The 12453-nt window shown below is 42.4% G+C and overlaps 1 protein-coding gene across 1 annotated transcript; it reads right to left on the bottom strand.

Moving 5' to 3' along the window:
- Positions 1-206: 206 nt before the first annotated feature.
- On the bottom strand, positions 207-10636 carry LOC117454163 (BTB/POZ domain-containing protein KCTD16-like). Its single transcript, XM_034093284.1, has 2 exons — positions 9190-10636; positions 207-1432 (listed from the first exon to the last, which is right to left on the bottom strand). Exons 1-2 carry the CDS (start codon positions 10001-10003, stop codon positions 978-980), a joined length of 1269 nt encoding a protein of 422 aa, XP_033949175.1. The 5' UTR covers positions 10004-10636; the 3' UTR covers positions 207-977.
- Positions 10637-12453: the final 1817 nt, after the last annotated feature.

The following is a 12453-nucleotide window of genomic DNA, read 5'->3' as shown; positions in this document are numbered from 1 at the left end:
GTAGGGATTGTCCACAGTATTGAGTATGTAAATCGCTTTGGATAAAAGCGTCGTTACATGTAATGTAAAATGTAAATCTAAAGCTTTTCATCATGGCTGCTGAGCTGAGATTGGACCATCCCTGTAAAAGGTCAATTATGAGACCCAAGATCTGAGTTGAAATTAAAAATAGAATTACCATGTACATCTAAATTTAACCCATTTATTAGCTTTTTTGCACACTTACAATCAAGGATTAATCAAATATCCATTGCCATTATTTACTCTACCTACACAACATCATATATCCAAGACGTAATGACAACATCAGACATAACGTTTTACAATGGCAAACAGATCTAGGCAGTGCTTTCCTCATTTAAGTTATCCCCAGTCAAAACACACCATTTTTACCCATCACACAAAACAGTGAATTTAAAGTTTGTTTGATATTGCATAATTATGCTCAGGGTGAAATGACATGCAGTGGCGATATCAAAGCCTACGATAAGTATGTGTTATCAGTGGAGTATAGTGATATTCCATTGCTAACTCACAGCACCATATGGGTACATCCGTGTTTAAAAAACAGCTACTGTGGGCAATTGCACATTTAGTTTGTGGTAAGTTGATGAGTTGTAATGATGTTGCCCCTGAGGTTGCTTTGTTGCTTCATCTAGTGATAGAGTAGCTGTTGGTACACTTCCAGCCCTCTGAGGTGAGAACAGGTTTAGTGATGTAAGCCCCAACAGGAGGAACCTGATTAACACATCATGTGCATATCGTACACAACACTGTGCATACTTTACAAACTCACACTGCCTTGTACTTTGTGTGCTCAGCTAGTCATGCTGGCAGTAAAGTGACCATAGTTTTTTTTTTATATTGACGAATACAGTATGTGCCTTCGAGGGTGCAATCTATTAACTATGTAGTTAATACTCTTCATTGATGGTGACATGATACTACCATCTCTTTCTTCTTCTTCACACTCAAACTTAGAGACGGTACTTTCTCAGGAGCTCTGATTGCCAGATGTACTTCCGCTCGGGAAAGCGTTCAGGAATCCTGATGCGCCGGAAGTCCTGGATGCATTTCTCCAGCTCCTGCTCCGGAGTCATCTTCCCCTTGTTGGCTTTCCTCTTTGCGGCCTCTCGCTCTCGGACCCCGAAGGTTCTCACGCGCATCATGTCAGTCTTGTGACGCATCTCCGCCTGCTGAAGATGATGGACTTGTCCTTTGGGCATGGGACGGTCCAGTGTCTGGATGTTTGAGTGCCGGCTCACAGGGCCACAGATCACGGTTCCTTGAGGGGAACTAGCCTCCGACTGGGTCTCAGAACAGGAAGTGGAGAGTTCGTTGAAAGAAGTGCCGCTCTCTCCCTCCCGCTCACTTTTGTGGCTCTTGCAGCAGCAGCAGTCACAGTGAGAGGACATCCACTTTGAGGGACCACCTAGATAACAAACACACAAACACATTTGTCACTCATTTTGCAGTACATTTTCTGTTGTCGCAAGACCCTCTTTCATGCAGAGTAGACTAACGTCTAACCTGTCTGTATGGCGACAGTTCAAGCTCTAATCAAAACAAACATTTGCACTGATAAAGCAAATGCTGACAGATGCTTACGCAGCAGTTTTAACATCATACAAACATCTTTAAATGAGTATCAGATGACTGCGAGTGTGTGTGGGTATTAAGAGGGTTACAGATGTAAGAACATGGAAATTATTGGCTTTGATATTGACTGTAGTTGCTGAATTTCAAAGTCCTTGTGGGCTATGTATATTGCTTCCTCTGATAAAGAGAGTCCCCACAGCTCAGTTCATTTCAGTACGACCCCAAAAGACCTTTCCCATTTCCCAAGGCAAAGCTCGTCTCAGAGCCAAAACAATCTGCTCCGCTGTCACAGTTTCTTATTAGAACTGTAACCTGACTGACTTGTATTAAGAATGTATTTCAGTGAAATACCTCAACAAGATGTTTTCTACCTTTGAGGGACACAAAGTAGAAAAAGTGTATAATTTATCTTGGGAGGTAACAGAACTGGGTCAGTGAAAAGATGTGCTGACCTCTTGTCATGAAGTTTGGACAGAAAGTGAACCAGGTGGTAACTGAGGATTTCAGCAGTCTTCATACTTCCTGGTGTGCCCCCTTTTTGTATAGTCTCACATCCCCCTACATTGCTAATTATGAACTAGAGTTACTGTAATGTACTGCCCGCTGGCTTGTGAGTGGATAGTAAAGAATTGAACTGCCTTTCATTTACCAAAATATCCCTGAACTATGCTCGCATTTAGAGGTAGAGATGTGCAGTGTGGAAGCTTCTGTGCCCTGTGTAATATAAACAACAGTGTATAAGAAAGAAACCCATTAATACAGACTCTAAAAACCTCTTAATGGCTTTTTCCAATGGGATGATACAGACTCAATAGCAATGATATCTCAGAGGGAGTAATAATTTGTCCATTAGCAGTTTCCAATGCGTGCACCAATTTATACTCAACAGTTCAAGGGGGATTTTAACCTCTCTGCGCACACTGTAATAATGACCTTATCTCTAGTGCAATGATTGCATTGAGCTGATAGTGAGAGAGTCACTAACAGCTTTTTAATGACTAATCCATGAGGCCAATCAACACACCAATTTCCCCCCGCAGCAAATGATTCTAGCTGATTCTAGCTGATTCTAGCAGACGAGCAGCACCAGGCAAATGGATACAGGCGCTTTAGCAATGAAGAGGAGGGAGGCAGAGCTTGGTTGCTAAATGGTGGATGCTGTAGTCCGGAGGGGCAAACCATTTAGGAAACTAGCCAACACCCAATAATAGCAGCATAAAATGTTCAGGCCATGCAAGAGCATGAATTGCATTAAAGCCACTGATGGGCTTAGAAGCACCTTGCATTTTGTTTCAGACAACACATTGTCAGAACGAAGTGTGGACATGGCCGAAAAGGGAAAAACCAACTGTGTGTTTTGGGTGAAGTGTTGTAGTGTCAAGTTTTAAAAAAAACTTCAGAGCCAAGACAGGAAACAACTAAGAGCCTTGTCAGGAAACAGTCATTCTCGGGAACATTTAAACAAGTGGGCATGTGTAATACTCCTTGGTATCTTTTCAGGGAAGCTATTGATTGCATTGTGTTTTTTCCTCAGATCTATATTGGCTGTCTAAGAGATCATGTTCCAACCACATTAAAAGACTTGGGCTGGTCCTCAGACTGAGGCTGTGTCGGCACTTCTCATAAATAACACAGAGAGAGGGAGTTGAGTCCGGCAGAGAGGCATGCGGGGGTGTCACATGGGGTATCCTCAAACTCCTCCATCGCTTATGAATGCAGGGGGGTTTGTCCTCGTGCCTTAGAGAGGTCAGAGTTATATGGAAATTCAACTGCCTGCCATTGCATTACAATCGAACGTTTTCCCCATTAGGAGGATATGATTGGCAGAAAAGTAGGACATTGTGGTGGCTGAAGGCAGAGGGCTCTGACAAACTCAAATTCAAATGTCAGTGGCTTTCTTGCCAGAATTAGTGTTTGCTTTAATCCGTGCCTCTAAAGTGATTCATCAAGGGTGTGTGATGATTATTCATTTGTTTCAAGCTCTGTGCTTTCAAATGTAAATCTTAGCACTGTTGTGAACTGTGCCCTCAATCTAAATCAATGGAAATATGTTGAACACGAAGCAGCCAGAGTCAGGAAAAATAAACAACTTTCTGGAACAAAATTACTTGTTTTCTGTGCGAGAACACAACACAATCCTGCAAGGCTGAGTGGTGTGAGATATCTTCAAACGCTTCAGTAGCTGCTTCATTCTAATGCAAGGATATTCTCTTGCCTAGACTTTGGGCGAGAAACAAAAAAAAAAGGAAGAAAAAAGGGAGTCCTGATTATATGGTGAAAAAACTCCACTTTGTTTTTCTGGCAGGATAAATATGCATATGCATGCAGCCAGGGAGATAAGCTATGAGCTCTGATCTCACACTGATGTTATTTTCTCCAGCTCCCATATCCAGTCACAAATATGTTTTACTCCGCCACTGCCTCAGGAGGAGTGTAGTTTACATGCTTTTTAGCTCACAAATTAGGCCAGCGTGTCCTTGCAGCAAAAAAAGGCTTGTCTTGCAAAGGCAGTGACCGTCCTTACAGGGTGAAGGAAGTCTATTTCTCCGAGATAGTCCTATTTGGTGCAAAAGTATCACTTCAGCAGTTTGTGTCCAGCATAACTGATGGCAGCTATCCTCTTTAATAATGTCTGTAATATCTGCATACAATTGAATTTGTCAATATTACCTCCACGCAGCCAGCTCTGCTGAAACAACCCTCATCTGCAGCAGTGATGAGAAGGAGCTGGAGCTTAACATGATTACTCAAGGACACTCTTACGCTCTCAAAGACCTCATACTGCCCCGGTCCAAATGATCTGTTTTCCGTGAGGCGGCTGACGTCTCTATTGGCTGATTGATAATGACAAGTGGGGTGCTGTCTCCTCACAGAGTCCGAGGGAGGCTGCCCCGCTGAGTGTCTCCCTGACAGGGAGATGAACAAGCAAGGCAGACAGATTGAAACTTCTATATCAGCCTATCCCTGTGGGCCTGTCCCCTGACCCAGAACCACACCCCGCCACAGTACAAGCACTGATGAAGCGAGACGAGGCGGGGAGAAGCAAAGGTGTCCTGAGTATTCACTGAGCACTAGTCATCAGCATCGAGGGGCTTAAGGAAGGCGAGGGGCGATTCTGGTCCCTCAACCTGACAAATAGCTGATATTTAAAAAAATGATGTCCAATGAAAGTGAACTCTAAGCTCATGAGATCCTCTTTAAATTTCAACATGACTGACTCAAACTGGGTCCGATTTTCAGGAAGTAGATACATTGTATCACCGAACATGCTTTAATTTGCTCTTTACACAATCTTGCCATGACAATCACAATCATGCAAATGTTTCTCCTGCTTACCAAAACATGGGATCCCACATATTCGTAAACATCTCTCAGCCCTACCCATAGCGAGCTCCACTGCCCAAGTACTGTAGCCATTAAGTGTCTCTGGAGGGTATATTAAGGTGTTGAATGTCAGATGGTAAGAGCTACCTGGTGTCCAACGGCTAGAGAGAGCAGGACCAACACAGACCCAGGGATTACAAAAAGACAATATTCAATTTACATCTTAAAATGTAAACAAGCTAACTTTCTCTGTTTTTGTTTCAAAGGGCTATACTGGAGGTTTTAAGTGTTTTATGTTTAGATTGATGGCGTGCATTTAATGCAGACACTGCAATATGGGCACTGCAAACTGCTTAATGTGGGTCATCCATCAAAGTCTATATTTAGTCTTTTTATTTGTCAAAATCGCATTATCATCACTTGGTAATGAAGTTACAAGCAGAAACTCTCCTTTTGAAAAGTCTCCTTGTTGGTGCGTTCAAGGGCACTTGCAGCATCTGTAATTCAGCACTCATTACAGTATATTGTTGTTAAATCCAAGCCAAAAACTAAAACAGTGACCAAAAAAAGGATAATGAAAGGTTGATTATGATATATTGCCTATGCTTGTTCTCTGCAAGTCCATTTAAATACTGGAGTGGGATGACACGGAGACACCTGGCTGAAAATAAATCAATATAAAAGCTATAGTTACACTTAGAAAACATGCAGCAGTGATATGAAAACCATCTGTATCTGTAGTCAATGATCTTAACCATGAAAAACCACCAGCATAGTCCCTCTAAATTCAGAGTATGAGGTTTCAAACGAATGAGTGATTTCCAAAACGTATTTTCCTTTTGAATCTGCAATCAATTTACAATTTTTAATAGGATGATATTTACTCCCAAGGTGAGCCAGATTTTCCACTTTACTTGATGCATTGCAAAAGGTGCTGCAACCATTGTGAGAAATAATGGCACAAGCACACACCGCGCCTTACTTCTGACCATCTTTCCACCCAGGTGCTCTTTAAGACGTATATGAGTTATTCAGGGGAGCACCATCTATCTCCTGCAGGTAATGCCAATCCATCCAGACTCCACCCAGCTCGGGAACGGCCCAATCTTTGCCTCCATTACACCTAAGCAATTGATTACTTCCCCCTCCCAACTCTCTCGCTGTCGCCTTATGGCCATTGTTCATTATGGCGACACATCATCTCATTCACTGCTCAAATGAAGACTGCACAGTTATTAACAGAGCACACCTGGCAAATGCAATCATTCTCCATCTGTATGTGTCGCCCATTTTGACAAGGCACTTCTGCACAGGCCTTTCAGATGTAGAAGGATGAAAAAGTCTCTGATGTTGCCAGGTTGACTGTTCGATGATGGTTTGCTCTGCCTCTGTGATGTGGAATGTCAAAGCAGGTCATTGTGTCCATGACAACGGATAATTTGCCTACATGAATTGACTTTTATTTTGAAATACAGTATGACTTATACTTTAAATTGCCTTTGAAATAGGTTAGCATTTATCTTTCTAGATTGCTTCTCCATCCTGCATGACTGGAGACACTGGAAATATTTTGGGATCACAGATTGCTTTTTAATTAGCTCACACTCTTCTATTTCTCCAGAGATGATAAGCAATAAGGTGATTGGTCCCAGACGTCAACTGGGATGTTAGAGTTGTAAATCACTATAACAATAATGTTGATACTGCCAAACGGAAAAATAAATAAATATCCCTGTCAAGCTAATTAGCTAATGTGTCGGCTTGTGCTTGACAAATAACCTCACAGGATCACCAACTATTGAAGATCGTTTTTACCGGTAAAAGAAAAAACTTGTGAATTTATTAATGAGGAAAGAAATGTGCCTTTGATAAGTTTACTTATTTAGTGATGCTATTTTATAAACTCCATAAGAATTGTGAACAATCCAACAACTTTGACTTTTTAAACTTAAATATAACAACAAATACCTCTCAATCTGTTGTCGAGAAAACATTTTTCTTTAAGTCTCGTAATTTTGACTTCACTCTCAGAGTTCCTTTTTTTTAACTACGACTAACATTTCCTCTTTGCTGATTGAACAAACCAGCTTCCATTATGTCCTATTCAATCTGCTGGTTAGTCGGTTTGGGCATATATATATAGCTTTGGCTCAGTTGTTTATTCAAGGGGTGAAGTCCTTTAGACCTTTAAGTAATTATTCATCATGGCCATCCGGAGAAAAAAACTCTTGTTCATGATGAATGCTCAGACACAGGGGCCTCCTGGGGAGGGTGCCCTTTTCGTGAAAGACTCATTTGTTTTGGTCTGTGAAGAAACCAACAGCATACCCTACTGAGCAGGACAGGATGACAATAATTAAGAGCAGAGCGTAATACATTTATAAGGGTACAAGTCCCCTGACTGCTGTTGTTAATACAGATGATGCCATGCAGTAAAATGATGAATATCTACTGTTGGCCTTTGGGAAACTTTTCGGAGTACACACTATTACTGAGAGTCTGTGGAGCCTGTAGGAAACAACTCATGCATTTAACAAGAAGAGCAACACGTATGATGCTCAAGAACTGGCAGTCTGGAAGAAAGTCTCTCAATTTATTTACTGCCTCGGAATACCCTTTTTATACTCTGAACAAACCCAGCCGCCGTTTCACTCCATGTGAGCCTCTGATTGGATGGGATGGGGGTAAAAAGAAAGCAGTGAAATGTTCTGCTGAGAGCAACAATAAAGCACATCTGGCTCATGACCACGAAAGGTGCACTTGTCTACATGCATTCTTGGATTAGGACTACCTGCCCTAGGCCAGCCAATGTCCCACATTCAGAATCATGTCACTGTATTGGTTTTGAAAGTGGATGTGGGCCACTGTGCTGCCGTGAATAACGGCCTCTCACGCATGTCTGCCTCTGATGTATCTATCCATCATCCTGACTTGGCCTCTGTCTCCCAACGCTCGCTGTATATCTGCCTTTTTCATTTGAACCCTCACCTTGTCTTCTCTCTTTAATGAAAACCCTGTCTCTCCCTCTTCTTCTGTGTCTTGCCACAAAATACTTCTTTATTCTTCTCCACTTCCTCACACCCGATGAACTTTCCTGCCTGATACTAACTTTAATCTATTTTTGCGCCTTGCTCCCACTCTCTTCTTTCTGCCTCAGTTCTTTCTCCCCATGGCCAGGTCTCATGCAACTTTTACTCTCTCTTCCCTCCTGCTCAGCCGCTCTCTCCTCCATCTGCTTGCTTCCATCTGAGCTCTCATGGCTTTTCTTACTCTGCATTTTATTTCCTACCATGCTATTACATTTTGTCCCCCTTTTTTAATCACCTCCTCCTCATTCACTATTCCACTGTCTTTGTCCTGTGGAACAGTGTCTTTAATGAGGAGCGGGGTCAACACCTACACCAGATGCTGTGCTCCGGAAACTTGGCTGGATGTGCGTGCGGGTCAAGGCATACTCCTCTGTTATAATTAGCCTGCATTAACTCTATTGGTGAATCATTAGCAAACCATATGACATGCCCACTGTCCTGCACCCCCAACATTGACCCCCCAACTGAGTTATCTCCAGCTCCTCCAAAGGGAGCCATTCAGAATAATGAACAAAGTGTTTTTTAACTGGCCATATGGTCCAACTCCACCTTCTGCAGAGAATGGAATAAACCATGTTTGTGGCTAATGAAGGCATTTGCTGATGAATTCACTCTGTCATTAAGAGAAAAGCAAAGCTGCTTCAAGAAATTGCAGTGTGTTTTCTTTTTTTGCTGCCCAATGTTGCTATATTATTCATGACCCATTTGAGTCGTAAGTAACCCATGTTTGCGCATGATGCATGTGTACTTGAAGTGTAGCAGCATTGTGACTGAACACCCCTGAGGCCTTTGGGCACTATTGCCTTTTATCTGGACCCCAAAACAGAAGTCTGCCACTGCAAGGGATGCAAGGATTCATGAAGGATGTGTGGATGCCTCCTGGTGGTGTGAGCCAACACACCAGATCCTGCAGATCACCTCTTAAACTAGACAATTAGAAACACATAGCATGATGGGACTTCTTATAGAACGCTTTGTGGACAAACTTTGTATATCCATTAACCAGAAAAACGTCTTTTTGGTGGACATCATGCAACACCATATTCTAATTTGCCTGATGTGTAAGGGAGGGAGGGGCACTTGGTTTGCACTTGTGCACTGTCATTATTTCTGGAACATCACCAATTTATCTCACATCACCTTTGAAAGTATAGAGCAGGAATAAATCTTCACTCACGGTAGAAGATGTACTGCGCGTAATTGGACCAGACCTTGTCATCCGCGTAATGACCGATGGAGGACGCAGACAGGGACGAATTACAGGCCACAATGTGAAAGCCGCTTTCTGACAGCATGTCAAAAGCTCTCTCCAGGTGTCTGAACTTGAGGAAAAATCTGCAGCTGTAACGGTCCGGTGGCCTGTCCGTGTCCCTGTTCTCATTCAGGGCGTCTCCAAATACCTCTTTTGCCAAGCCAATCCTACTGCTGATGAAGATCCTCGGTAACTTTTTGGCCTTAACATCAATTTGAGTGTCTCTTCCTCCCCCAGCACAAGCGCCTTTAAAAGCGACCGTGATGTAGCCGTACCTCCTGTCCAAAGAGTAAGAGGAGTAAAACCTCTCGCTGCCCTGCGACGCATCATCGAAATCACTGAAGTCGTCTTGAAATAGTTTTGAATCATCAGAAGATACAAGTTTGGCTAAATCTGGCAGCTGAAAGTATTCCGCCTCTCTTTTTAACCTTCCCCTCTCAGGGAAGTGATCAGGGAGGACAACCAGCTTGTCTCTAAGGTAATCCAATACGTAACGAAAAAGAAAACCATCTCTGTCAATAAAATAACGTCCTCTGAGGTCCCGGGACAAGTCATTTGAGGAGCCCTTCTTGTTAGAAAACAGCTTCCCAAGTAAGGAATTTGGAAAGCTTGTCAAGGTGGCAAGGCGAGTGTAATACACCTGTCCACCCACGTTGAGCTCAACAACATCCGATGGAGGGTTTTGCACCAAACCTTGCTCTTTTGCAGGTTCCGTTTTGCAGTTTTCACTCAGTGCCATTTTCTCTTTTCCAGATCTTGCACGAAATCTGAGTCTCGATCACAGAGCGTAAAACGTCCCAGAAGTTCAGAGCGTGGGGCTGATGCCCTCAGACCAAAAGCATAGTCCTGATTGAAGCTGCAGTCCTTGCATCCAGAGTCTCGTGACATACAATCCAAAGGTGTGCCTACAGTATATCCTTTAACCCCATGCGTAAATGTGCCTGCCCTTCGGTGTATCCTTTCCGAACAGAATCGATTATCATAACCAGTGAGCGCACCACGTTACACACATCCTCTGCGATGGGTCATTACTGTGACTTCAAGGAAATTCAATCCTCACTTCACTCTGAAATGTCCCACCTCAAAAAAAAGTAAAACCCCTTTTTTGCCTAAGTTTTCTGTGGAAATGTCTACCGCCTTGCGTCTGGCTCCTGAATCTATCACATCAATTGAAGAGTGTGCGTGCATCCAATCCCTACTGAGCGTCTCTCCTGACAACTGTGATCCTGAAACAGGCTCCGGGGAGGATGAAAGTGGGACTCTTGTGCGCGCCCATCTCTCCAAACTGCTGAGTGCGGAAACGCTTGGTCCGGCAGAAGCTTTAAGATAATGTTGCTGCAAGCAGTGCAAGAGAGAGAGGGAGAGTAAAAAAATCGTCCCGTGAAGTAATGTCTTACATCATCTTAAAGGAAAATTACATTTCCAGACGATCGACATAAAACGGACCGATGTGGGTCTGTGCCGTTTTCCATAGGATTGTGATCCAGCAATAGGAGGCGTGCAGCTGGCGGAGAGGATTCAGGTCAAATTGAAACATCCAGCGTTGCGGATTTTAATCCCTTCTTCTGAGTCTTCACAGAGGCTTTCGCATTTACATTTAACGCTTTTAGCTGACGCGCTTATCCCAAGAGACGGGTGAGGGGTTAGGTCCCATGCAGTGTCTCAGAGATCAGAGACAGTTTCACGTAGAGCAGAATGCTGCTCTTTAACTTATTTCTATCCAACAGTCGATAAAGGCTCAGTCATAAAAATAAATGACCTAAAATATCCAAATTAAAGTTGCACCCTTTTGCATCAGTTTGAACCTGCATGCAGCAGTATCACCTGTCACAGCCAGAACACTGGGACTGAATATGAAAATGTATCCCTTCCTCATTGATTTGACTGAGTAAAATCCTATTTCAGGACAAGGGACAGATCTCAGCACACTCCAAGTCTTACAACTGCTTGATGCTCCATGTCAATAAACTGATAGAAATAAAACAATGCATTGATTACTATCTCTTTATTTTACACAAAAGTATGTGATGCTATATTCAAACATGCCTCTATTATGATGTCCATTTCTCGCCTATAAAGTGCATTTTTCTTGCAGTGTTTTCCAGGAATGTCTGAGAGGGCAAAACTCAGCGATATGAACACTCATTAATGAGTCATTTTTTCTGGATCAGGAGGACAGAGGTTTGGGACTCAGTATTATTGCTCAAGGCCTACTCAGTGGTTTGTCACAGAGCCATCAGCATACTCCACACAGTGATGCCCTACTATAGGGCGGGAAATCCAGTTTGTAGAAGTGAGATGCAAGGCAGAATTTAAGGCTTAACAATGCTGTCATAATTTTCTGCTATATACAGTAAGGCAAGGCAAGTTTATTTATATAACACCTTTCAACACAAGAAAATTCAAAGTGCTTTACAAAAATGAAAGACATTAAGAGCATTAAGAAACATTAGTAGGTCACAAACTATATGTTGTATAAAAGGTATGCAAAGGACAAATAGACGTTTACCGGAAAATACTAAAAGGTGTCATTTTTTCGTGGGTTTTTTACATGAAGTAGAAAGTCCCTTATTACATCACTGACAGCATTTACACTGATCAGTGTTTCATTCTGTTTTGTATTTCATGTTTGCTTTTTAGGTTGTTTTGGGTTTTGAGTGTCTTTTAAGCCATGTTATTATAAATCAGAGACTTTTACTGCTGCAGAGCTGAGAGAAGGCGATGATGATGGGAGCGCACCCTTGACTTGTGGTTTTGAGGAGGCAGCGGTCACGCTTTACCCTGTTAATTCAGACTATATTGTGCTGGAGAGGGGTTGCTAAGCAGCCACATGGGACTGAGTGGGATTCAAACAGTGGAGATTTAGTGCTACAGTGAGCATGCCACTGATCTCTTTTTATGTGATGTGAGGTTTCACTGCTCACATTATACATAATATTGTAATATTTGTGGATTATGTGACCCTATAGAGTGTATGGGAAAAAAACAAAAACTACTTCATATCATTAGATGGGGACAATAAAGAAAATTGAATCAGGGTTTATTTGCTGTATTTGTTTTCTACATTCACATCTATGGTATTGAAATTGTATAATGAGACTTGGAGTTCATTGATGTCCCCTGCTTTGGGATGAGTATCTCCCATCATGTGCTATAAAACTTGCTTTTTATTCATCTCACTCATCCTCC

Source organism: Pseudochaenichthys georgianus, chromosome 10 (genome assembly GCF_902827115.2).
Source record: "Pseudochaenichthys georgianus chromosome 10, fPseGeo1.2, whole genome shotgun sequence".
NCBI classification, from domain to species: domain Eukaryota; kingdom Metazoa; phylum Chordata; class Actinopteri; order Perciformes; family Channichthyidae; genus Pseudochaenichthys; species Pseudochaenichthys georgianus.
Note: the sequence above shows the minus strand (reverse complement) of the source record. Positions and strands in the feature narration are given on the sequence as shown.